The sequence below is a fragment of the Anas acuta genome, chromosome 23, assembly GCF_963932015.1.
Source record: "Anas acuta chromosome 23, bAnaAcu1.1, whole genome shotgun sequence".
Taxonomy (NCBI): Eukaryota; Metazoa; Chordata; class Aves; order Anseriformes; family Anatidae; genus Anas; species Anas acuta.
In genome coordinates, this window is record NC_089001.1 from 2514180 (window position 1) to 2541546 (window position 27367).

The 27367-nt window shown below is 40.1% G+C and overlaps 1 protein-coding gene across 8 annotated transcripts in view; it reads right to left on the minus strand.

Moving 5' to 3' along the window:
- GRAMD1B (GRAM domain containing 1B) overlaps window positions 1-26889 on the minus strand; it is a 150252-nt gene extending 123363 nt beyond the window's left edge. For 4 of the 8 annotated variants that reach the window (XM_068659501.1, XM_068659499.1, XM_068659497.1 and 1 more), the window contains exon 1: window positions 13928-13978. Coding sequence is in view for 1 of the 8 variants with exons in the window: in XM_068659503.1 (XP_068515604.1) it covers window positions 13928-13932 (5 nt within the window). In the remaining 7 variants the exon portion in view is untranslated. Of the gene's footprint in view, window positions 1-13927; window positions 13979-25860; window positions 25904-26723 lie in introns of those variants that run through there. The other 4 variants (XM_068659514.1, XM_068659513.1, XM_068659496.1 and 1 more) reach the window with 3 other exon arrangements.
- Between the last annotated feature and the right edge of the window lie 478 nt (window positions 26890-27367).

Below are 27367 nucleotides of genomic sequence, written 5' to 3' on the forward strand. Positions count from 1 at the left end.
GGCTGCAAACCCAACAACTCCCCCACACATAACAGCTAAACAGCTGCAGATGTGGAAACTACAAATAAGACCTCGTATCATCACAACAAGGGTCTGCCATGGAATGAAGGTGTGTAGAAGAGCTGAACCCCACACTGCTACCTAACAGAGAACTGGGGCTGGAAACAAAGTGGTTTGCATTGTACTATGGAGGGCTCTGAAGAGGGCTCTGAATATTTATATTTCCTCCACTTAGGCATGGATTTAGAGAGGGGCAGATTTTGTGTACCCATATCCCCCCCACCTTCAGCAAAAATGCAGGAGTATTCTTCAGGAATTTAAGTATTTGTTTCCAGCATCAAAAAGGTTAGGGCACTAGCATTGTATACCTGACAAAAGTGACATATAGAGAACACAGACACTGAACCAGATCAGGTTAACATGTAATCAGGTTTGTTCTAGCATCAAATCACCCAAGCAGAGCATACTACTCACGTGCCGTAAGAAGCTCATACCTGTGATACCTGATCCCCTTCTGGATCACATTCACTTCACTTCTGCACTTCATTTTAATTCAATAACCAGGGACCAGTTTTTCCTTCTTTAACAACACACCCTAGGGATTTGGACATCACATCAACTATAATCATGTTGAAATCTCTTGGATACCTGTGCCTTTTTACCGCAGTCCAGTACAGCAGCTAATACAAGAGCTCCAGTTCCATCAGAAACAGTATCCATCCCACCCTGTGGTAAATGCCAGGTCTCTGGGGTCAGGCTGACTTCTACCATCTATGTCAGAGAAAGGTGGCGTGGTACGCTGTTTTTAGCAGGTTGATATACCCCACCATAAGCCAAGATTAAATGTTAGAATAAAAGTAGCACATTTCTTTAAGAACATTTATTCTTAGAACCAGACTGCTAATGGACCGTGGTCAGAGAAGTGAAGTGTAGCTTCAAGCACATGGTGGAAGGCAGATTATCAAAAAATCTTCCCCAGACAAAACCCAGTGATCTCTCCTACCTACATCCTTCCCCATCACCACCAAGATGATCTAATTCAGGGCTCTGAGCTCCTATACCATTTCTTCTGTAAGCAAACCTCAGCCATTGGCAAACCCCAGTGTTTGTTCTTTAATACCTGAGCGTACACATGACTGGATGCAATCACATTTTGCAAGGATGTGAACAGGCTGTAGCCAAAGAGCAGCATTCAAGGGAACAAACTTAGTGTGAAAGACTGCTGCAGCAGCCAGACAGGACTGCCGTCAGGGACTAGAAGTTTGTCCAAGCTGCAGAACAGACACCCAGGTTATCTCAGCTAGCAGACGCAATGTAAGCAGGGAGCAGCAGGGTGCACTAGCCTACTCAGCATGTCCCACGCTGCACAGCTGGGCTGCTTGGCTGATGTACACAGCAGCATATGGAGAGCAAGGAAAAGTAGTTATCTCCCAGTTCCTTCAAGTGGAAGAAAGTCTTCCCCTACCCCCAACATCAAAGCCTCCCTCACACAGAGGCTACAGCTTGTGTAATTTTCTGATCTACTACAGAACAGCAGCATTATACATGCTGGGACACAACATTCCTGGTTACCACTGGGTTGTGAAAACATTTATATACAAGTTAGCTGAAGTTTGCTAACAGGCATCACAGCCACCTCCCTGCAATTTCAGCTAACTTCTTCTCCAGAAGATGGTAAGCCACAAAGTTTGCTCAGAGAGCATCTTCACTGCACCTCTTTTGTCTCCAAATCCTGCCTGTTATGTTTTACCCAGTTTGCTTGTATCTGCATACAGACTGTGTCCAAACGTGAAGTTTTTTCTCTACCATTTATATTAAAAAAGTAAATCAAATGGAATTACATCCCAATGGAAAAGCTCCACCTTTTTTGATCCTACATTAGATTCTAGAAAGTTGCAGTCCTCCTTTGCTACTGCCACATTTGGGCTAACTGTGCAGGGAATATTTTACATCTGCTTACTATTATAATAGGATATTATTTATCCAAGTTGGACTCTACGATCCTTGTGGATCTTGCATCTCAGGATATTCTGTGATTCTATAAAGTACCAATAACCCACAGAACACAGCCATCCCCTTACCTCTCAGTGAACAAACTGTTCGCTTTGCCTATGATTCTTACTAGCTATGCACAAGCAGGCACAGAACCAAAAGCACTGCTCTTCAGCTCATGGAGCATACACAATGTGCATGAGTAAAGCACTGTTCCCTAACTATGCAGTTCTGCAGGCTGACACCACAAGCAAAGTGAGCAGTAGTCTGTCTGAAAAAGACCATCCAGGCATTCTGCAATCTGAACACTGTAATCAGTGTCTGAGGTTAGCCAACCTGGACTTGGAAACTTCTGTTCTCAGAAGCCAAAAATGTCAGGGATACAGCTGCTATTCAAATACAGCCACTTCTCAAACTAGTTGCTTGTGTTATCTTTGTCTCTCCTGCTTTGAGTGCTCATCTATAAAAAGCAAAGCTCACCCCTTCCAGAAGCCTGCTACTCCACACATCACCTGATGTCTCAGAAAAGCATCCTTGAAAACAGAGCTGTCAAAGCACAGCTTAAAATATTCTTAGAATGAGAAAGTTACACAGGGTTTTCCACAGAAGCCAAGATGGTGACTTTTGATCATAAACAAGAAGATAACAGTACCAAAAACCATGCTCCCTACACTTAGGATAATTATGCAGTTGGACATCAGGCATCCCCCTGCTTATTTTCAGACAGAAATCCACATTCTGTTTCCTTGCAAAGAGAAAGAATGTGTGCCCCTACAGCCAGCTCTACCATTTTACCTCCCACAGGCTCTAATCTCCCTTCTGCAAGCTGAGAGTCAGCACAAAGCTAATCCGGTGCTTCAGAGAATGGAATTTGACCTCAGAGACTTACTGGGATATTGATAAGCTGCAAAAGAAATGCAGTATTACAAAGGGAAAATAAAACACTAAAAAGAGCCCACCTAGACATCGGATTAAGTCTGTGGTTGCACAACAGGTTCCTATTTATTCCCTTTTAAATATGGTTATTTTCTGCTAAGATTTGACTCAAGGGCAAAACCAACATTTTAGTTTTGCCAAGCATCCCATTTCTGACACAAGACCAATAGTCAAATACTGCTTGACTGTACAGTATTTTTTCTCTGGGCAGTCAGGCAGCTCCAAGCTTTGCTCCTAGATAAGCCACAGGACACATCTTAGCATTTCTGTAGTATTCTCTGCTTACAAAATGTTGGAGTTGTATCCCTTCAAGGCAGATCGCCACCATCCCAGATAGAGAAAGCAAAGCAGAAGTGGGATGAGAACTTGGGAAAAAAACAAAAACACCTACAATACAGAATTCTGTTACTATACAGCTTGGCTTTTTGCATACATCTTTTTTGCAGGAATGTATCTTCACTTCTATCCTGAACAGAATAGAGAAAGCAGCTAACTCAGGACTGCAGGTACAACTCCTGAATTATTCACAACTGCAATAGGCTCCATCCACCTATGAAATGCACCAGTACAAGCTTTTACTTTTCAGGTGGCAATACAATAATAAAAAAAGCCAAAAAGACCTTGTTCTTATTCACAGGTCCTTAGAGGAAACTTGAAAGGGAGGTTTGGCCTTTCTATTCCAAGAGAATAAAAAAAATGGAGTAGTGGAATTTATTCCCCCTCAAAACTAGAATGTGAATCACTTACCAGTAAGTATGAGCAGGGAGAAGGGAAATCAGATTACTTAAAGGCAGGAAATAAGTAGAAGTTGAACAGCTTCTGGTGTTGTGCGAGGCAGATGGAGTACCAGATCTGAGCAACTTCAGCTAGAGCACATTACCTGAACTTACAGCACTCAGGACACCCTATCCAGAAGAAAGAATGATCAACAAGGTTGAATTTATACATTGTCAGTAGTAAGCAGTACACAATTGTGAAAGTGTCTTCAGGAAACAGTTTTTTATTATTATTTTTTAATTATTATTATTTTTTTCCCTTCTGAGATACAGTGTTCCAGAAGCAGGTCCTAGCTTTTCACCTCGTTTCCCCTCATGGTCCATCCCTCCCTCCCAATATGACCAAACTAGTCTTGAATCAAGGCATTGGGTGGGTAACTCGGAAGCTAAAAGGCATCTCAGTACCTCTGAGTGCTGAAGAGAAGAAATGAAAGCACACATGTACTACAGAAAACTTTAAAACAGGAGGATTATATTACTCTGAATCACTTCCATGAAGAGTTCTTGGCCTACAAGCCATCTACACCAGACGCACTTGGCATTCCTCAAGCCATGGATGTCAGGCCACATTAGATACTTATGCTAGATATTTTTCTTTCTTCTGTTTCCAGTTGAATGCTCCTGGCAGAAGTGCTCAACTGTAGGTGCTAAATTTCTTTCAGTAAACCGTTGCATCCTACTCTTAACTCCTGTTTACTTCAGAAAACCCACTTACAAAAGGAACAAAAGTACTGTGATGCAAAGAAACACCATAGTCTGAGAAGTTGTAGTTGTCACTAACAACAGGAGTGGGCAAAACAGACCTGGCAGCAACAACCACGCTAGCTTTGAGCTTCCTTTCCTCAGGAACGAATCCTATTATCTAAGCCTTGCATGCAGTAAAATCACTCTGTAGTCTGTATTTGGCAGTTCTGGCAGAGCTATGTAACAATGAACTTTCCACCTATCAGTTCCTGTTGCAATCCATAACAGTTTGATAAGGAGAAGAAACAAAGATATTAAGACAATCAAGTCCTTAACAGGCTGACCTGGCCCTTTGAAATGATAAAACAGCTTATTTATTGCCCCTCAGCCTTTGAAACCATATGTGAATAGCAAAAAAGAAGAAAAAAAAAAAAGTGAAATGACATTTTATAATTTCATTTAGATATGGCAATTCTGTAGATGTAAGTAATGCATACAAGTAGTTTAAACTCAGAGCTAAATTAAGTACCTTTCAACTTTAACATGTGCCTTAGAAGGTTTTTCTAGTTACATTAATGCTACTGTCTGAATTCAGTGAATTACCTCATACGCTCAGGAACCTCTTCACCTATTCTCATTTCGTGACACACTAGGCTATGCTAGACTTGAGGACTAAACACCCTGAGGGCAATACAGCCAGAGCTACATAACACCTACAGCAATAAATGCACTTGCAACTGACACGTCTTAAGGAAAAAGGTCACATCTCCAAGAAGTTAGGCTCTGGCAGACACCAAACCCCAATCCTAATAGTGTGCAAACACACGTCAGAACTTTGGCAGGTGTAGCACTAATTCCAACCTTGCAACTTTTTATAAGACAAGTCAGAACAAAAGTTCTGTACGAATAAATCCCTGACACAGATCAGAAATTCAGTGCTCAAGCTTGGAGCAGGAAGTTGGTTCCATTTATAGAAACTCATATGCATTGAGGGTAGTGTATAATTGCTGCTAACCTTAAGGCAGAGTCAGGAGCTGCTCCCTCTTGGGCCAAAATCTCTGTTATCTGCTAGGGAAGCAGTGGCCACTGTTAGAGATTTCCATTTGAAAGGCCAGAGGCCAGGCCCAGGTCTTTCTGCATACAGGGAGTTGCAGCATCTTCAGGACACTCCCTGCCCCTCCCCATCCAAACGGTCATTGCCATCAAGGCCAAGACAAACACAAAGCCAATTGACTACATTAAAGACAAAGACAGTGATAACATACCAGAGATAGAAGTTCATGAGGAAGACAGTGGCCTAGAGGCTTCTTTCAAGAACAAGGTATTTAATAATGAATGCAAGAGTAATATGGCTCTCAATCCCAAGGGCAGACATTTAGGAAAAAGTAGGTTTGAACCCATTTAATTAGTTATTTAGCATAATCACAATAATTCTTCCATACTAAAAACAAGCTTCCACTAAAAGATGCATTAGCCAAATTCAGCTCTTGAATTTCCCCCTTCTTTTTTTCCCATATGCACACAAATTCTTCAAAAAGATTTTAAAAGCAGCAAGCAAAGAGAACAACAAAGCCAGTATAAGATCCCCACTATAACAAGGGCAACAGTCCTGCTAAATAGCTCCTCTTTAAAATCATTAATGAGAAAGCTTCTAATTTGATGCGGTAAGAAAAAAAAAAAAAAATCATATTGAGCATATGGGGAGAGCATCTGCCTTCGAAGCTCAGACTTTCCTAGTCTTTCTGGAATGCAAGTCACTAGAATAAACGTGGCCCAGCCTGACCTTGGGAGCACAGAATACTACTGACTGTCACTGGTTTACGTGGAGATGCCAAACCCCAAGCCACCACACTTAATAAACCCCTTGCGCCTTGAACTCCAAGACATGTTTAGACAGCAACAACCATCAGGTGCCCCAAGCTTCAGCATGTCTCCTATAAATTCAGGACTTTTACACCTAGGCAAACAAAGTCAGCCCTCACACACTATAAAGGCAGCACTAAACTTTCATTTTAGGATCCCACGATGAAACTGGAGGAATGCAGCCACCAAGCTGGAGCTACTCCTGCCTCTACAGTGAAGTCACTGAAACAGCTTACACTTTCAGCTCCTGTGGCCTCTGACATTGGGATTTAAATAAACCTGCTTTCCCCAAACAGATTCACAAAATTTAAATATTTGCACCTTAAAATAGCTAGGGAGCAAGGGCATTTTAGGTTCGACTTTGGCATCTATTTTTATTGCCCAAATTATAATCCAAGAACACCAACTGAGATTCCGACAGCCACCAGAAGATCAATTACTTCAGCACAAGTTTGGAGACTTACTGTGTTATAAGAACAGTAAATTCTCTTTTATTCCCTCATTTTTCCTAACATACTGAAGCCACAGCCCCGACAGACAGTCCTCCGACAGCCCCCACAGGACAAATCAGAAAAAGCATTTCCATCCCCAGATGGTGCCACACACACTCCTCTGTTTTCCTTTTGCTCAAATTCCCTGTTGCACTGCATAAGTGTTTACCAAGTGAAGAACCTCCCTGTTTTTCTGTCTTCATTGCTACATCACTCAATACTAAAATGAGTGCCAAGCTATCTTACCCAAGGTAGGAGTGAGGAAAAAGGCTTCCTTACACCAATTTCCTTCCAAGCCTGCCCTCCCACAAGTGCCTTAGCAAACCCCACAAAGCACCCAGTGTTTCAGAGCACAAGCAGAGGAGACGGGTGGCTGTGCAAGATAAGTGGGGAAAAAAACCAAAAACATTCATATAGGCCTGTTACTTCTTGAAGTCAGAGCTGCTATTGCCACTGGAAAGCATCCAGAAAGGAAGTCATCCATTTTAAGGGAAAGGTTACTTTAAGCAAGATGTAAGGTAAATGACTTGCTCTGCCACCTGGGGGGCCTTGTCAATCAGAAATAGAGTTCAACTGAATTTCTAATCTCATCCTTTAGCTGCTAGATCATGTTGCTATGAGCTTTTAACTTCTTGCAGTTCACCTAATAGAGCTGTGTCCAGCCAGGGAATAGATCAGAACTAAAGTGCAACTGTTCCCTTTTATCCCCCTTGGAAGAAAGGTAATAAAAATTTGCAGATTAGAAAAGGAAAGTTTCTTCTCTGACTGCCTTCCACTGATGCAGAGAAAAAAATAATAAACCTAAGAATGGAAGGCTGGACAAACAGAGGTGATTTTGGTCATGGAACTCAAGCCCTCATCAAGCACTTACCAATTATCAGGAGTTTTCAACTCCTGACACTAAATTGGCTCATGTGTTTGGCAGGCAAATTTAGCTCAACTAGGAAAATATGCAGCTTATATGCATTTTATCTTAGCAAGAGACAGTGCTCAGTCATGCCTTTTCTGTCACGTCATGTCATTGTGGTGACAGTATGAGCTTTCTAATTATGCCTCAAATCAATGGAAAAACTCAACCTGCTTCCATTAAGCAAGAGCAATTTCTTCTTTCAGGGCTAGAAGCAGATTCAGGATGTTGCTACGTGAATCAACAGCCAGTCCCTTTGGTGTTTCTCAGTAGGATTACTTAAACTTAGGCAAACTGCGAGATAGGATGACACATTCCTTTCTGACCATGATTTCCATATGGATTGTATTTTCCATTCTTCTCTGATAAGATATCCTTGCTGGGGTAATAGCAGGTAGTTTCAAAACTCAATTCTGTAACCAGCAGAACTGGAAATGCCTTAGAAAGCAAACAAGTCTAACTCTACGGCTAGATTCCAGTATTCAAATGGGCAAAAAGCAAAATGAAAGACTTTCCAGCATTTATCACAGAGCAAAGCAGTAGAATTTTTAGTGAATGTGATTATTTATGGAATATATAAAACATGCCAAAAAATAGATGAGAAGACCAAAGTCCAGAAAGCAGCCAAACAGCCTCCTGAGAATCCATAGCTCTCTAAAGTAACTGATCCCCTTAAAAATTGAATTACTTGCATAAAACTCTATGCAACCCACTTCTTGTTTTTCCTTGTCTGTTCATCCACCTGTTAAGCATTAACATTTCACCAAGCTCAGAGCACCCAGCACAAAGGGCCACTGGTTACCTTGGGGGCTCTGCACAGCTTCCCAACAACAATCTGAAGCCTAATATTCAAGAGAAGAGTGAATGAATGAGTGAATGAAGCCCCCAATTCCTGTTTTAAAGCAACTTTTGTAGCATTCTGATAACATAAAAAGTTTAAGGTGGGATTTAAGATAAAAATCAGCCTGGTTTTTAAGCTCAGTTATAAATCCCTCAGGGAACAGTTTGCAGAACTGTCCTTAGATTACAAAGAGAACATAATGAAAATTGGTCAATAAACTTTCCTGATTCTCTCTTCTTCAATTTGTCTTAAAAACATTAGCTCCCTTGGCAGGAGGTTTTATACCTAACAAATGAAGCAGTTGATGTTGTTGCAAACAAACATCCCTGTGAGACATACAGTGGAAAATCACCATCCTTTGGCTTTCTAAACTCTTAGGAACTGGGAGAAAGTTAGAGGCATGTTAGCCTTTGTTCCAAGGAGAGCCAGAGGTCTACTCGGCTCTTAACACAATATTACCAAGAACAAACAGTCCAGTGTAATCCCAAATTTACCTCTTCCAGGGATAAAGATCATTTCAGTACCAAGTTAGTATAAAATCTGAAGATTCCACTAATCAGATGAGAGAATTCTTTCTATGGAAGAATTGAGAGGGAAACCCCTCGCTTGCCTGAATGTGTAAGCTGGAGAAATCTGGCAGACAGTTCTCTTCAGTCTCCAGGATAATGCAGAGTTTGACTTTTAAGCTCTCCCACAGAAGAAAAAGGCACACAAATTCTTTATTCCCATACTAGCCAAACTAACCCTTCTGCATTAGAAATCTAGATCCAGATCATCTGAAACACATCTGGTCCAAGACTTGGATTGTTCACTCGTTTGCTGAATAGAAAGTGAATATTTCATAGTTTCCTGGGGTAGGACATTTCAGCCTGTTGAACAGCAAAGTAAAATATTCATAGCAATCATTCTGTGCAAGGTCTCTCAGCAAACATTCTGGGGGTGGAAAAAGATGCAGTGGCATTTGTCTATATTCCACTGCAGTACAACAAATTCTTTCAGCTGAAGCAAAGCAAAACTAAAAGTAACACAGGATATGTTAGCAACTTTTTATTTACCCTCTACATAATTATATAGCTAGGCTATGTTAATGATATTTGTATACAACTTTCAGGTCACACGGTTTAAAAGAGGTCATTTTCTAAGGTAAAATGCTCTGAAAATTCACAAGTGGGAACTGTCTATAGAGATGCTGAGAGTGAAGATTATCACTCAAACTTCTTGCTGTGGTTCACTGTTTTTCCAGTATGTCTTTGGAGCTTTTGTGCTTTGTGGGATACTGAGCAGCTTTCTGACACTCAGGAATAAAAATGTGCCTCCTAGACCTAAAAAGTAGGAAGTCCTCAAGCCAGTCTCCAGCTGATATAGGGAAAAATAATAGGAGATTTTGAGCCTTGAGTGGTCAGGTGTAGTGAAGGCCAGCAGCACATCACCTATTTTGACTACTGAGGGGTTATGATGCTCCAGGTCTGCCAGACAGGAACAATCAAATTTACTCCTAGTATTCTGGCAAGACCTTTATATGAAGGCTTCATGCCAAACCATTCTATTTATAGCTACAGGCTTTATATCAAATATAGAAGGTTTTTTTTTTTCCTAGTAGCATCCAGACTCATGTTCCTGCTGCAGTCTTTGTTTATTACACAACCAGCACATTCCCAGAGGCTAAATTTCTCATTTTATATAAGGCAGTAGCAGATGTAGCCCCACAGCTGAGAATAGGGGAGGAAGAACTCTTATTATATAAAGCGAGAGCACACAATACCCCGACAGTTTTCTGTCATAAGGCATCAGCCCTTCTAGCCTCCTTCAGTAAATCCATGCCTGATTTAAGCCTGTTTACAGACCATAAGAGTTTTGCTTCATAAGCCACAGCATTGCACTATTCAAAACTTGGAGGCAAGAGAGGCACTGCAAAAACAAAAGGGCCTCGTGGGAAGCACTGTCCTTACAATACCAAGATCTTAACGTGAAAGCTAATTGAGCTAGAGACCCATACCACAACACAGGCTTGTCGCACAGGCGGTAGGTTGTGTCTTCTCCCCTGGGAGCCAAGCAGCATTTCTGATCCTCAGCTGTCAGGTGGCACAGCCACACTGTGTTCAGAAGCTGCCACCCAGAGGTGGCTGCCAATGTGCATAACAGGTTTGAGCTGTTTCTACCAAAAGCTTTGGGAGCACATTTAGGTGACTGGATCAAAAACTAAGCTCATCACTTCACCCCCAAACCCTCCTCTGTTTCCAGATCTGCTGACTTTGGGTCTCATTCATTGTCTTCTTGACCACGAAAAGCTTGCTGTCAGAGCAATTAAGGATTTGTTCACTCAAATCTTACTTCAGATCTGAGGGGTGCTCCAGTTCATTTCATTTGTTTGAGTCCATGTTTTTCCAGCCTGGAGAGTGATTGTTTCCTCATATACTGGGCTGCAGAAATTGGTGTGCTCTTTCATGCTAACCCTACGAGCCACCCAATTTCAGAGCAAGCCTTTGACTTCATTTCCATCAAGAGCACACACTGCCTTACATGTTCAATCAGCATTTTCAAGCAGTTAGCAATTCAAAATGCACTTTGAAAAGCAGGCTGATTGCTACTGAGAACACTGATTACTGTAAATCCTCTGCTCTCTAGGGATGCCAGCAGGACACTGCTAACTGTCAACTGCCAAGCTAGAATTCAGGACTAAATACCAGAAGCTAGCAGAGTAGAGAAGGGAGTATCAAGGAACAGAGGCAGCATACCACTTAAGACAGGAGCATGATGCTATAAATACGAACTCACACCACTGTACAGGCATGCACGCATTCCTGCATGAAGTATTTGCTGAATGTTTTAGCTGACACTATTTAGACCATCTTCAGAAATGAATGCCATTGCTCAACTAAAGATGTCAAAGAACTTCAAGTTTAGCTTAACATGACAAAGCACAGCCTCTTGCACCACTGCTTTTATCCATACGGGAAGAAGAAAACAATTTTAAGAACAGTCTCTTCATTGTAAGGGGTCTAACATACCTTGGTTTTAAATCAGGCTGACCACCCTTCCCACAGCTCACAGTTCCCACACACCCTTCTACACTTTCTTATGCAGCCTCCAGCAGAAAAAAAAAAAAAAAAAAAAAAAAAAAATGCCCCAGGAACCCTTACTATATATTGCATACATTCATTTGTTGGCATGAGGCTCCTTTGCATGCTAAGGTGTCCTGTCCCCACCAACCACACACAGCACATCCAGTCTAACTTTTAATTGGCATTGCGTAATGAGCACTTTCCAGTTTCAATTCTTCTTTAACGTTATGCTAAATACTAAGCTTCCCAGACAGCCTTACACAAAGGACTTTCACCTGAAAACGTCAAATAACTGCACGAGATGATGTTAATTGCACCAGTCCTGGTTTTCATTTTGCCTTTAGGAGATTCTGCTAGCACTGGTAATGGATAAGAGCATATACAGGTATTTACAAGGAACACTGCTGGGACGCTGATGTGACATCTGTGAGCAGATGAAGTAACCATCTGCTTTCTATACAATCTATGATATTGCTCCTAGTACTTGCCAAAATTTGTGTTTATAGAAATAATTGCTGTATAAGCAGACATACCCACAAGACCATCCTGGTTTTGCCAGTGTACTGAATCCAACATTTTGCTTCAGAGCACAAATCCTAATTTTTTGCACCAAAATAACTCATTTCCTAGAGTGTTTCATGCTACAAAGAACACATTTTACAACTGTATCAGGCCTAACAAGAAGCCTTAACCAGCAGCAGAAGGCAGCCGCCAGGGCAGGTCACTGAAACACTGTAGAACTTCAATAGTGATCAGGCAATGTTTCCTTGTATGAAATAACCAAGGTGAGGTACTATCCACTTGGAAATAAAGCCAATAATGACAATTTTAGTGAAAACTGTCATATGCTATTTAATACCAATAAGCATATGACATCAGGACCTCGCTATCACCCTAGAAACGCATTGCATGTGGAACACTGTCCTCCAACATAACATGAAAGAAATACAACAAAGTCAGGATTCACAGGTTTTATTTCAAACTCCCTATTCAAATCCTAACCTAGGCTGAGCTTGCTTAATTTATCACATCATAAAAATCATGACCTTAAAGAAATTTTCTGTGAAAAGCAAAAGAGCATGCTTCTAATTGCAGTGCAAAATAAGTAAAAGAATTAGGGAAAAACATGAAGCTTTAATTCTTTTTAAAAATACCAGGGGCATTTTTTTCCTTTGCTTGTCCTGTATAGTAAGTTCTTTGTCTTCTGGATCAATTTAGTCAAAATAAACAGCTTCAATATTGCTCTTCCCTTTACCCCACAACACACAGCTGTTTCCAGACATTTTGTTTACCAGGGTGCACTCAGCAGATGCGGCAACAACTGAAAATTAACTCAAAATGGAAAAGCTCAGCAAGAGCTCCATCTGCTGGGGCACGGGACAGGCTTTCAGCTCTGGTGGGACTGCATCCCAGCAGAGGTTAGGAGGCTGGAAGGTAGTTTAGGTTCCTTTGCAAATTACGTGACTGATGCCCACATTCAGCAAGTTCATACAGCTGCAGATGGCAAATAGACCTCCAGATAGGACAAACTAGATGTTCTGTACTTATGCAGGCATTGAGGTCTACTCAAACACATTTTTCATCTTTTAATTTGCTAGAATCAAGGGATCTATGCTTCCCAGGGCATTGAGCTGAGAGCAAAAGTAAAGCAGGCAAGTGTGGCTTCCAGTCTTGGCTAAGAGCTAGGTGTGAATGGAGGCTTCAGCTTTAAACCAGAGCAAAACACCTCCTAGCCAGTTAGCCTCCTTGGTTTTGTTTGACTTCGTACTTCCACATCCTCATAGCATTTGTAATTTCTATGCTAAGTATGTTTTCTGATGGGCCCAGATCCCAGTCAGGCAGTGCTTGTTCTACATAAAGATAATCATTGCTAACATGTAAAAACTGTTGGCAGTCTCCCCCAGGAATGTTTTTTATGAAATGAAAACAGAAGGGATGTTTCTAGTCTGCAGGCAGCCCACAAGCTCATTTTACACACACTTGTTTCTTGTGACAGAAGTCTCGTATTTCAGTGGCAGCATGAACTAATAAGCAGGCATTTCCAGCCCTCTAAATTAAGGGGTTTATTTGCAAGTTTCTGTAAAAATTTAGCTAAAAAAAATGCAGTAACATTTCAGCATATAATTTCTTCTTTAGAACCAGGCTACTCTACAGTGAAAAAATGGGAAAAAAATACAAAATTACAAAGAAAATACCAAAAAGGCATTATGTCTAGAATTAAAATTCTCATGCCATGAACTCTTTTGATTAGTGTATTTTACAGCAAGAACATAGCACATATAAGAATGTACAGATTTCTACTGCCTTTCTGCAGGAGAACCAAAGATTCAGCTTGCAAAAAAAAAAATAAAAATAAAAAAAATCTGTAAATTTACCACATTCCCAGCACACAAAAGGCTCATTCCTAGTGAGGCATAGATGGATTCCTAACAAACCAAAGAAAGACTAGCTTTAATTAAAAAATGGCAGTCATTTTATGGAATTAAAGCATTTTTGCTAATATTTTATTTTCACAAAAATTAAGGACACCTAGTCACAGTGGAGAAGAGGATTCTTTTTCACCAGAATATCAGAAATCCATGCAACTTCCTTGTGCTCTATTAACAGATTTGCTTTTCTCTGCCTATCACTGTCACAAGATATCACAGCACAAAACTATTTTTGTTGATGCTGCAGGCCAAGGAGACCAAGTGTTCTCCCTGCCACCCACCATCCTTTGAAAACACACCAGATCTTCACTAAGAAATAAAGGTATAGCAAAAGATATATATATATATATATATATATATTTAATAGGACATGTGGACAGCACAGAAGATTAAATGACTTCGTTCTTCTAAACACCTCTCATCAACATGGGCAAGTGGAATGATTACAGGACAGCCCCAGCTGTTAGAAATCTCAAAGATTTCCATAAAGCTGCTACTTCAGCACTCAGTCTCAGAAGGATACAAGCTTTAACTACAATAGTCAACCTATCAGCCAAGTCCTTTCAAACCTTGAGTAAAGGAGCAGTAAGTTACTAAGATTTGTAACGTATCAGCTGTTGTCACCGTAGTTCTTTGATATATATGACAAAGGCACCCACAAATTCAAAGCTACTATTCCCTGCTTTTAAAAGAACAAATTAAATCCAGATATGCCTTCCTTTACTGCAGCAAGAAGTCGGAAACAGCTAGGTGGCATCTAAGTGTATAAAGTTTGTTAACCAGGAAATTGTTGCTAGGAAAGGCTGAGTGATGGTAAGCAGAATAAGGAGGACATTGGGAGAGGCAAATACCAGCCTCATAAAGGCAGTGGAAACAAGCTCCCTGGTTTCCAGCCCAGCCCCATCCAGTCTGATGGGCCCACCATTTCACAGCCCACTGTCCTCCCTACCCCACTAGATGGCATCATCACTAAAAGAATAAGAGCCTGGAAATTCATCTCACAATCTAATAACCGATAGCCCAAAACAGAAACCTGAGCTTTTACTGCACATTTTCCAGAAAAAAAAATGCTTTCATTGCCAAGTTTCCCTCTAGCCCAACACACAGGAAAAAATAAAAGTCAGGGACAGTCCGTTTGGTATTTGTAGAGCATCTGATGTCAATGTGTACAGTTCTGAGTGAGGCTCTCCAAAACCTTTTGTAACACAAATAACATTCAGCTATCCCCTTCCATCTAATGGACAGGGCATAGACACATGGAGGTTTGTTTGGAAATATTTTTTAGTTTGAAGAGCTACTGTCTGGACTGTATTTGTAATAAATCTGTCTGACATACCCTCGAGCTTTTATCTTGTTGTGCATCTTCTCTCCAGTCCTAATTTTCATAACAATAGCATCAACAGAAGCACTCTCTCCCATCAGTTTCATTGGTTTTGACATATGCTTCAATATTTAATGACTAGAATATTGTTCTCCCTCTCTAGGTCCCTTGTTCCATCTTCATTTCAAGGTAGAAGTCTCAGATTTTTCCTACTCCACCTTAGAATGATAAACATGTTCTGACTTCACTTGAAAATGCTGAGCCCAGCAATTGCTGAGAAGTGTTACATTCTTGTTAACTCAGTGATACACGTATACTTCTCTTTAGCAAAAAATACAATATAATAGCATTTTCCCCCCTTGTGGGGCTTAAAACCAACACTCTGCTTCTGGGGAGAAATTAACGCCCAGTCACCAAGGTTCCAAGATACAGAAGCTGCAGGAGAAACAGGAACACTGATGGCATACGCTCAGTTAGAGGCACTAATCCTAACAGAGCATGGTCTGTGAATTATTCAATAAACATTTTTCTTTCCTTTTTGCAATTCAGCTTTGAGAAAAAAAATACAAGGGAAGCATCTGTCTCATTATCTATAACAACTTACATGTCTGCCTGAAACACATTGTCCTTCAGGAGGCTTCTGGATATGTTCAGTAGAGAATGCAGACCTTCAGCACTCAGATGTTAGGGGACAGCTTGCAGCCCATGCAGCCATGTCAGAAGCAAGCTGACCCAGAGGACTGAGCAAGCATCATAAAATCCAATGCTTGAGGTACTAATCCTACCTTTAGTTCACATCATAACAATGACATTACACTTTTATCAGCAGCCTCATTCAAGTCCATCTCCTGTCTTGCTTCTCTTAATGGCTTCAATCCCCTTTCTTCCTTTCAGAAAGGATCTTGTCATTCAGCTGTAGGGAGGGTAGTGTCAAATCTGCTGCCATGTTATGCTGAGGAATAGATATATTGAGGGCCACAGAGCAGTCAATCTATGATCTTGAAGGATAAACTACTTTCAAGATAAATAGAGCATCAGTCAATAGAACAAGCAACAAAACACTTGACAGCCTTACCCTGACAGTGCAGAGGAGTTCTGCATTATAAAGCTAGTTTCTGGTTCTCAAAGATCAGCAATGTTTGCTGCTGCCTCTACATCAAGCCTTACACCCCTCATTGTCCCTCCCACGTGTCCCCCATGGTCCAAAGGAAAAAACTTTTCAAATCACAGTAATGGAACTGTCTGGGAAGTAATAAGGGCTCCTTGTAAAGATGATAAAAGGAAGAATACCGACCGCTGTCCTTGACACTGACCTTATTTCACATACACTGAAAAATAGCACTGATTTTTGACACTGACAGCTGTTGCTCCCTAGCCTCCAACTACTCAGCATTTCTTCCTGAACTCCTTGAAGCTGCAGTTCAAGTGAGGCAAGGTACGGGCAAGCTCACGGCAAAAAATTAAGTATCAGCAAAGCCTCCACTTAGAGATGAGGAAACAAAGTGCAAGACAGGAAAAGGAAAAGCGGCCTGATAAGCTGAGAAGATACTAGCAATCTTATAATTGCTTCTGCAGGAGAAAGTTGTTTCAGCAGAAGGAAACTAGGCCCCCAACACAGACTACACTGCCTAGAAGACCCTAGCAAGCACCTCAGGTTTTCTGCAACCTGGTCTGCCTACCCTGGCCAGCAGAGCAACTGTGGAACCCACCAAAGGAACATTATTGCTCTAGATCTTCCCTTTTATATCAGGCAAAAATAAAGCAAGGATTCACAACTGCACAGTTACTCATTAAAGTGACCAGATTCCCCCTGGCAGGCAAAGGTTGGAGGGCTTGTTTTACCCACCGGCTAAATCAGAAATACCCCTCTTTACTATAGCAATACCCCTCTTCACTATAGCATTATCAGCAACTGAGCAGCTGATCTCCCCCAGGGATGAACTTCTCAGTTATCTCATTGTTTTTGTCCTCAGTATGAATGATGGGATACAGCACAAGAAAAAACTAAATCTGTCTGCTCTGTAAGTGCCAGAACTTGCTTCCCCAGCTGGTGACAGTCAGACCACCCAGCAGCTCCCTGCTCAGAAACAGCAGGGCACAGCTTCCACAATTTATGTTCCAAAGAGCTTTTTGCTTTATCTCCCAGACATGTTATTTTGTCTTCGGTTCCAGACACACAATGTACTTACAAAAATATTTAAGTTTGAAAACATTTCCATTAGCTAGCTTTCTTCTTTTCTTTTTGAAGGTCAGTCATAAATAATTCAGAGCTTCCTACTGAAGGAACATATAAGGCCCACCATTACATGCACTAGAGTTAAAGGACCAACTTCCCATTAATAGAAAGTTATAGATGTGGTAATCTCTGTGTTATTACAGATATTGTATCAACGTAAGGACAGGTATAACGCAGGACTAAATACAAAGTCACATGAGGTGCTCCAAGGAGTTCAGTCTCAGTAACGCACAGGCATACTACATCCTGTAACACACAGGATGTTGATAGGCCACTTTATCTAAACTTGTAGTTATAAGCATAACTAAGCATATAATGACTCATTAAAGCCTAAGACTGTTTATGATTTCTGACATTTCACAGAAACAATGACATGGGATGGTAGATAAAACATGGAGCCATATACTTCTAAGAAACAGTCATGAATGGACAAGCTGAAAAGAGTAGGTTTTTATCTTCCAGTTTCCCCAGCTCCCTCGAGTTTATTTTTTCAGCCATCAAATTCTGTGAGGCAGATACAGTCTGTGGCTCAAGCGATATCTAAATCTCTCCTTGCAAAAAGTTGGGATGGTGTAAAGGAGAAGGTCATACTGTGCTTGCCTGGCTTCTACACTCAGCCATTGAGCTTCACTACTTGTCAGCATCACACAGGATGCTGCAACTTCTGGATTTCTGCTCTGACCACATTCAGTTGTTCTGTCTTCAGGTTTTATCTTCCTCAAGGCAGGGAGAGTGTTCTTGGGTATGACCACAACTAATCCAGGACTCCTAAGCAGCCTTACAACAGTGAGATAGAATAGAATAAGTACAAAATAAGGAAAATGTTGATGCTTCGCAAATATTACCATCCTCACCAGGACACATGTACACACCCTTCACCTGCCTTAGCTCTCAGCAACTGTCCTTTCTGGAGGAGGCTGGACGGTTGATGAAAAACCATTTGTGTTTGTGACACAGTCAAAGTAACAGCATGGCTCGCGTTGCTATCACTTTACAACCTGTTTACAAGTCTCCCATTAATTCTCAGAGTAACACATTGTGACAACTTGTTTAAAAGTTCAGTAAAACGTTTATAACAAAACAACCGAAAACATAGCTCTAACAGGAAAGAAAGAGTTCCTGCCTCCCCTCTGACTAACTTCCTATCCTCAGGTTACCAAACTTAGAGGAAATAATTAGAAGTTAAAAGAACAATAATAGTGATATCAGAGGAGAAACTAGATCAAAGAGCAAGACCCTAAACCTCAACTCTTCCGTGTTTTCTGCACTGTGTTGCCTAGGAAGTCCAATAAATGCAAATACCCTCTGCACTCAGCTCCAGATGTCATTCCAGAAGTCAGTGTTTCTCACTTTTTCTGATTATTTTTACTTGAAACAATCAGTGACTAAATAGTAAAACTTCAGAGTGAGATCACTAAAAGTTATTGTAAAAAAACAAAAACAAACAAATAAACAAAAACCTTAAATTCATCTTTCACTTCACACAGGTTTTTAGCAGCTCGTTTCTATGTAGAATTATTTTTTCCTCTAACATGGCTGTTGATCATGGAATGGAAATTACAGTCCTAGGCTAAGAATACCTCCCATTAAGAAAACCCACCTGCATAGCCAGATGAAATTAGAAGCTGAGGCAGAAAAGACATTTCACAAGCTATTTCAAGCTTTGGTTTTGAACCAACATAAATTGAAAGCAAAATGCGTAGCAGGTAGTGGAGGTCTATGAGCCAGAATAACTCACTTTGAACATTCTTCTGTTTCAGTAATCCAAAACTGAAAGCATCCAAAAACAAGTTGGCTCCATTTAGTTCCTGTCCAGATGCGAGCAAGCAGATACTTTCTAAGGCACCATACACAGATTAATTCCCCCATTTGTAAACTGAACCCGTTATTATGCAAAGCCACTTCCTCCAAGCAATAACTACACAATTCCCTTTCTACCTATGGAGCCAAGACAGAGTCTAAATTTTATGTCTTAAGCTAACAAATCTCTTTGGTTAGAAGTTTAATAATTTGTTTTACTTTGCCTAAGAAAGCACTAGTAGGAGGTGGGGAGGGAAGAATACTGCTTCCTAGGCGCCAATTTACACACAACTTCAAAGTGGCTGTCTGAAAGCTGACATTAAGCATGACCTGGTTTCAACATCAGTTTAAGTTCCCAAGCAGTGCAGCCTAAGATCTGAATGTCTCCCATCACAGTCTAAACTGAGTTGCATAGCTTTGCACTCACAGTGGCTGAAGTGCATGACTAACTATCAGTACACAGCTGACATAACAGTCACTGGTTAAAACACAGTATTTTCATTGCTTGCTTCAAGTCCTAAGACTGCATCTTACCCAAGTTAGTCTGCAGGGTTGATTAATTCCATGAAATGTATTGCCATGGTAAAATACACAAGTGTTGCCCAAGACGGATCCGTCGTGTATCCATTAAGCAGGAAGTGAATCACCTCAAGTTGGGATCTGCTTTCCCATAGCATCTATTCCTCATCTGATAGTAGGCTACTAAACAGCATGATATCAAGAATTAGCTTGCGTACAGGATACACATAGTGCATTTGAATCTAATATACAGAAGAAGGTGCAGCTGGTAGCTCAGAAAGGGTTAGCGGAAGAAGCTAACCACTGAACAGTTTTCTCCATGTGCACCCGAATGACAACAGAAGGAAAATCCTATTATGTTCCTGGCAAAGGCACCGTGTTCTAAATGACTAAACCTGCATGTAAGTGAACATCTTCAGCTAACAGTGTTCAAAATGAGACTTCTCCCTGACGCTGCTTCTGATTTCCATTTCTATCTTTAACCTCATTGTCCTTCCCACCTCCCTTCCCTCCACTTTTAAAAATATTTTGTATTTTAACTTAGTTGCAGAAATTTAGTTTGGAGCTTTTCCAGGTTGGAGCCTTCAAGTCCCTGTCAGCAGAAGCCTGAGAGTTAGAGAGAAATTTGCAAAAAATCTGACACCTGCCACTTTCCATTGAGCTTTGGGTGGAAAATGTCCCTGGCTTCTTCCATTTTTAATGTCAGACTCAGCCTGGCGGAAGAGATTACCTCCAGGTAAAGTCATTCAGAACAGGAGTTTGTCTGCCAAGCTCCTCCTCTTTCATCACCCCACTGATGCACCAGAACAGCAATGTGTGTTTTGGCTGAGTATTGCTTTTTCAGTGGCAACCTTCTATAGGAGAGGTACATGCAGTCTGTGTACAGGCAGAATCGCTGCCTTTCACATTGTATGTCTGAAGCGAGGAATCTAATGACATCTGAATGAGACTTTTTGTCTGCAGAAATGGAGCAGGGTGTCCCTTTTGTGATTCTTACATGATAAAAATCAGGTTATTTCAAGGGGCTGAAAGAGAAGCCAAAAGTTAGCAGTGGGGGAACCTCCAGCTTCCCAGATATTTAACAACCCTCAGATGTCTTCCAGAGGTGAGAATCTCAGCCAGAGAGAGTTTTGTTCCAAACTCTATGGGACTACACATTTTAGTTTTTATTTTTTTCCACTCTGAGCTGCATCTTCACCAAGTGAACAACCTCCTCCCGTGCTATTAGCACTTCCAGGGCATTTCTATGCTGCAAATAGGAAAGAAACAAGCATTAAGGCTACAAGAGTTAAGAGCCAGAAAAATAATGGGCATATTCAGCATTAGTATGGAAGTTGGTCAGCTTTAGATTTGAAAGATTTTGGTTAGAAATTAATCATTATAACACTTAACACAACATAATACTGAATCAGAGAGGTAACAGTAGTTGGACAGCATACAAGGCAGACAGACAATTCTGAGTAAAAGTGGTACTGACTTTCAGGTGATATGTTTTAGGGTAAGACTCCAATAATAACCTGTAGGCTGCCTACATCTTAAGTGACACGCCAACAAGCAGATCACTCAGGCAGGGAAATCAGGGAGGGGTAAGGAATTCTTGAAGAAAGCTCAGAGTAACAGTAGAGCTTAAAAAACATTTTCCCCGTATCTACATAAGAGATGAACGCTGTGACATACTGAGAACAAGATGTTTACAGGTACTAAAGCAGTAAGATAGGGCTCATCTCTTCATTATTACTGGACCTTTAGAAAAATCTTGATCCTTCTGAAAAAGGATTGAAATTCTGCTACTGTTACTCTTCCTGACAGTATATTGAAATCCATCAGTGCACTCTTATTTCCCTACCTATGCTTACCAGGGAACATGCATTCCTGACTTTCCTCCAGGCCTTCTCCAGCCTGAAGTCAAGGCATTCAGATCTGCCAGCCAGGCATCTCTGACACCAAGATGCCCAGTGGAGAGGTTCAGGGAACTGTTACACATCTGTACATTCCCCGCTGAGCTTAATGGATTCCTTTAGCACAAAATAGACTTTTTTTTTTTTTGAGTCATATCTTCAGAAACCTGCTTCAAGTGTCATTTTGAGCTGAATATTATAACCTGAATGTTCTAAAATAGAAGGAAATAAAAGCAAAAGATGTCATTCTTTCCTCACTAATATCGTAAGATACTGATGCTTTTTATTTATTGATGGAGAGCTCTCACTCCAGCCTAGCAATTTCAACATCTTCATGAATATTTCTGTGTGCACAGGAAGGAAATTCTTATGCTTCTGTCCTTACTACTGGGACCATGAAAATTTGTTTCCTCAGAGATGCTAGGCTATTGTAGTTCAGCTTTCAAGAAGCCTGAACAAACCCAGCTTGTCTATATACTTTCCTTAAACTAAAACTCCTTGCAACTGACAAAAATCCTGTTTCAAGTAGCCAAGAATACCTTGAAAATAGTTCACTTATTTAATAACATGATTAATACACAGTACAGTGCATGCATTAAACCTCTTCCGGATATTTAAAGCCATACCCTCTTCCAAGACGAGTCACAGAAGGGGGAAAAGGACAAGCAAAATTCAATTAACAACATATCAGCTCTGTTTGCTGCAAGCAACACAGCAACAGTCTATATGTAAACATTATTAAGCACAGACAGGTTAAGGAACATGAAGTCTTGCAATCCAGAGGAAACAAGAGGCAACATCCACCAAAATACATTGACCTTCCAAGAAAAGCATCACCCCCACTGTCATTGTAGGGTCCCGTGGCCTGTGTGTCTCTTGTCTATGTTCAGCATTTCCTATCACTTCTCAAAAGAGTCTTTTGGGCCTTTGGGTTTAAAAGGCTTTGATTTGTGCAACTGGGACTGTCAGAAAAGGTTTGCCAAGTGAGCAGTAAACCTTTCAAGGTGTCTTTTAGCTATGCAGAGACAGTGTCAGAGCATCGGTGACCATGCTGGCATTTTAATAAGAGCTGAAAGAACAGGTCTTGGAACCTTCACTTCTTACAGCTCACATTAAATTAGTAATATACATTAAATGATTATCCTAGATGGCATTATTTAAACATAACCTCACAGGACGTTTGCCTCAAGCAAACTGCAACAGAAAACCTGAGCGATTATGCGCCTCATATGCATGAGCGTACAACAACACGTTTGCACATCTAGGTGTGCCAGAGCAAGTTCACAGGCTTCAACAGTTTTTGAAGCATATGGACACACATGGCACAAACCCAAACCTATTAAGAACGCATACTGTACTCACACCATAGGCAAATGCCAGCTATTATGACCCTAAAAAGCATGCAGCCTTGAAACCATCTTAAATCTGTGGTCTCCTTCAAACACAATCCATGCATTTGAGCCTGTCAGAACATTTGCACACTGCACAATATTGATACAACAGCTGAATAACAACAAACAGAATATTTCAGCAATGTGTTCAGGCTACTCCAACCAAGAGAAAAATATGCCAGTCTAGCCAGTAAGATATCAAGTCAGCAAGAAACCGTCATTAAAACTGAATATTGAGCAAATTCAACAAAAGCATGCATGCTTCAGCATTCATATTATTGTTGGGAGTCCCTAATCTTGACGCTGTGGAATGATATGCTCAGTGTGGCATTGGCAAACAAGGGATTTTTCCAAATGGCTTTGTAAATATTTCTTGCAACACTGGATGCCTAATGAAATTATTCTGTCAGTGAGTTTAGAAGATTTGACTATTGAGAAGGAAAACACAACTCAAGTGCAACAATTGTAAAAACAAAGGAAGAAACATCATGCTCAACCAAAATACACACAACCTACAAATAGCAGGCTTTATCTTATGATGTCAAATGGCTTAAAATATGTTCTAAGTTCAAAAAGACCATTTCCAGATGTATTTATGGAGCTGTACGCCACTGCACAAGTTAACAGCTCGGTGCGTCTCAGAGAAGGAAAGGAACAAAATCCAGTACTGTGGGTGCTCAAATGCCATGCAGTCAATAACAATGTCATGCAATTCCAGTTTATTGTTTCATATTGGTTATCCTTGAATAAACAGGCTTTTAAGTTTCCACATACTCTAAGTGAACTCTGTATTAGTAAGGACTCAACCAAAAGCCCCAGGGACAGAAAGCTTCTGCCTGACCCCTGCTTTCAACCGATTGGCTGCCATTCAAAACCACATTACCCCCATGTCATCTTCACTTCACAGTATTTTTTAACCCAGACCTAAAAAAAATGTTTTTTAAAACTAAGCCCACAAGTCTCCACTGATTATTTTAATTTCAGCCTTTTTACCCCTGCTGTGACAGGTCATTGTAACAATCTGTGGGGTTAGTGCACCCACTAAGCAGTTGGGTTAAGTTTTCATATTTATTTCCTGTGGTCCTGAAAACAGCCACTGCATGATGTCACAAATTTTTAGCAACTGGGTTAGGTATTTAACAGTAGCCAAAAAATCCAATTTTACACATGTCATGATCCCTAATGACAAGATTAATAGCTGAGAGCAATTTCTAAGATAAGCTGCTTTATTTCCTTCTCTGGTTTGGTACAAATCTTCCCTTTTCCTTTGGGTCTCAAAAGATCTTACCCAATTGTTAAACACTTGCATGGGACTCTCTGCTGCTAACAAACTGGTGGTAGCTGTAAAGGAGCAGAAGTGAAGATAGCATGGAGGCAGAAATAGTGACCATTTCGACATTGAAATGACCTGCTGCTCCCCCTCTCCCCTTCATCAAGGGTGAGTAAACGAGAAGTACAAGAGAAGCAGACTGTGGTTTGGGACTAGCAGTTTGTCTCAGCATAGCTATTCCTAGATTGCCCTGTCAACTGTATTCAGCCACTTGAAGTTCACTGTCAAGCATTCATAAACATATATGAAGGAAAATTGACAAAGCATTCTCCCCCACACACACTTTTTTTTTAAAAAAAAAAGATTTTTCTTTCTCAAGTCAGCACTTCTAACTAATCTCTTCTAATACTGAGAGGAAAACCTTCCTTTCTAGCCTAAACTGTCAACATTCTGCTAACCAAGATAAACGGAAGACCTGCTTTTATGCAGGCAGACAGCGATACTGTGTCATACAAGCTACATCATACGATGGAAGCAGTCAAGAATGTAAGCTTCAATCTAGTTGTTTATTAACAAAAGAGAGTGTAAAAGGGCTGAAGTACATGGACAAAAGTTACCTGAAAGCAATTCAGAAGCAGTAGAGTACATTAGAGTATCTTGCTATTCTAGAGCATACGATTATTAAAAAGCAGTACTGATATTCATATTCAAGGTGTTAAAAGAAAGCACACTTCCAACATTTCCATTTTAAAAAGTTGTAAACATTTGTTCCTTGAGTAAGAGAAACTCCTTAATGTTTCTGCAAGTCAGGCTTAATCTTTGCTATTCTTTATGGAGACCTTTGAAGAAGAAAATTTCTAGAGTCCAAATGGTGCTTATAATAAACCTTCTTATTTCCAATCCACTTGAGGAATAAGAGACTCTGGAATGTAGAAAATAGATGCAGGAAACTCTGGAAGTCTATTTATGGGTGCTACAGGACCATGATTTAAAGTCAATTAAAAAAAATCTGTTTTACAGTATTAACTTTCTATCTGTTCAATTACAGTAAACATTATTGCTTTGTTTTGCTTCTAAGCATCTGAGCAAATTTTGGATTCCCATTGTTTTATCTATCCCTGAAAGAATTTACACTCAGAATTAGCACCATGTTCCATACTGTGATACTACTCAGCAAACAGATTTCTGGTTTACATTCTACAACATCTGAAGGCTCCAGCTGAAATTGAGATTGGTAGGAGCTGCATAGCTACTGTGCTGTGTAAAATTGGTACAAGAAAAAAAAAGGGGGGGAGCACTGTGCTGAATATCACTTCAGAGGTCAGTAGCAGGGCTAGCTTAAAAGCTTAGTGATATCTATCAACTGCAATGTGCCAACGTACTTGCTATCCCTACTCCAGGGCAGCAGCTATCTGCTGGGAAGAGAAAAACAAGAGCTGTATACCTGTCTTCCTCCATTAATAGCTTCACAAATGCAGGAGCTTCTCCTGTGAAGAGCCATGCCAACACAAAAAAGCCCAGTCAAAACTCAAATATTAACACACAGAAGAGTTGTTTTAAAAATAAACCAGAACTACGTAAGCCTCCCTAAGCAAAGGCTTAGGCAGAACACAACACAATCAATCTCACCCAATCCTTCCCTAGCATTTTTTCCTATACTACATTTATTTCAAAGTTGACTTTGTGTGTTCAAATCATTCCCCTACTCACAGAAATTGTACTTAATTGAGAGGTATAACATAAGAAAAGAGTCCTCTTATAGATACTAATTTTAAAACTAATATCCTACTACTTAGTAGTAGGCTCATATTGCCGTGATTAACTGAAGACTTCACTGGTTTCCTAGGCATCGTTGTATTTTATTTGCTGTTATTTACTTACTTTTTCTAGCTTATAGAAGAGCTACTTACACATTACCTATAGCATTATCATAAGATATATCATATACCTCTGCATCTTTGATCTTTGTTGGTTCAGGCAAGCCAATAATGAAAATAAAATCCTTCCAACTTCTTATTTAAAGAAAACAATTTTTAAAAAAATAAATCAATCTTTACATTGAAAACATTTCCTAAACAAATTAAATTTTATATTAAAAATATTTGAAGAAATAACATTTTAATTACCTTGCACTATAAACAACTGTTTCTTCCTTCTTTCTTATCTATTACTTTCACATTCTTTTTTTCTAGCTAGCTTGCTTATACTTTCTACCAACATAAATACACATATGTTAAAAACACACATCAAAACTAAATGCATAAATATATGAAAGCACTTACCAACAGATACACACTTAAAATTCACCTTAATTCTTCCACTTCAGAAACCAAATATCCTTCCCTCTTGCTTTTTTAAGTTGTGTTCTGACCATCCCTTTTCATCTCATAGGCTTCACACCTAGATAGTAGATACAATTCACTTGCCAAGTATCCAATCCCACTGATGGGAAATTAAGGCATGGTGTTTCGCTGGTAAATGTTTCAGAGGAAACTGAATAAAATCCAGCATTCCTTACATATATATATATAATATATATGTAATATATATTTGGACCTATTTTATCCTTTACTTTAAAGTCAATGATGGTAATGTAAGCAGTTCACATTGTGCTCAGCTGCTGGCCACCTTGCTATCAATATAAAGCTAATAAAGTTTAAATTAATGCTTTTTGGGTGCAAAAACCCTTATTTTCTGCTTGGCTAAACATTAAATTTAGTTATAGGCTTACACAGGTAAGACTATCTGAATAGTAATAAGTGTATGTTCATGTAAAAATAATAAATAAGTAAATGTTGGAGCAATAAATTGCATGGCCTGAGATGTTTCAAAAATAGCTAGGGTTTGAAGAAGCTTTCTGGTTGCTTGTTTATCAGTCAGAGATGCACTTACTGACAGTGAGGCTTGTTGAAGTGACGCTTTTCACCAATATTAAATGACTAATGGTGCTT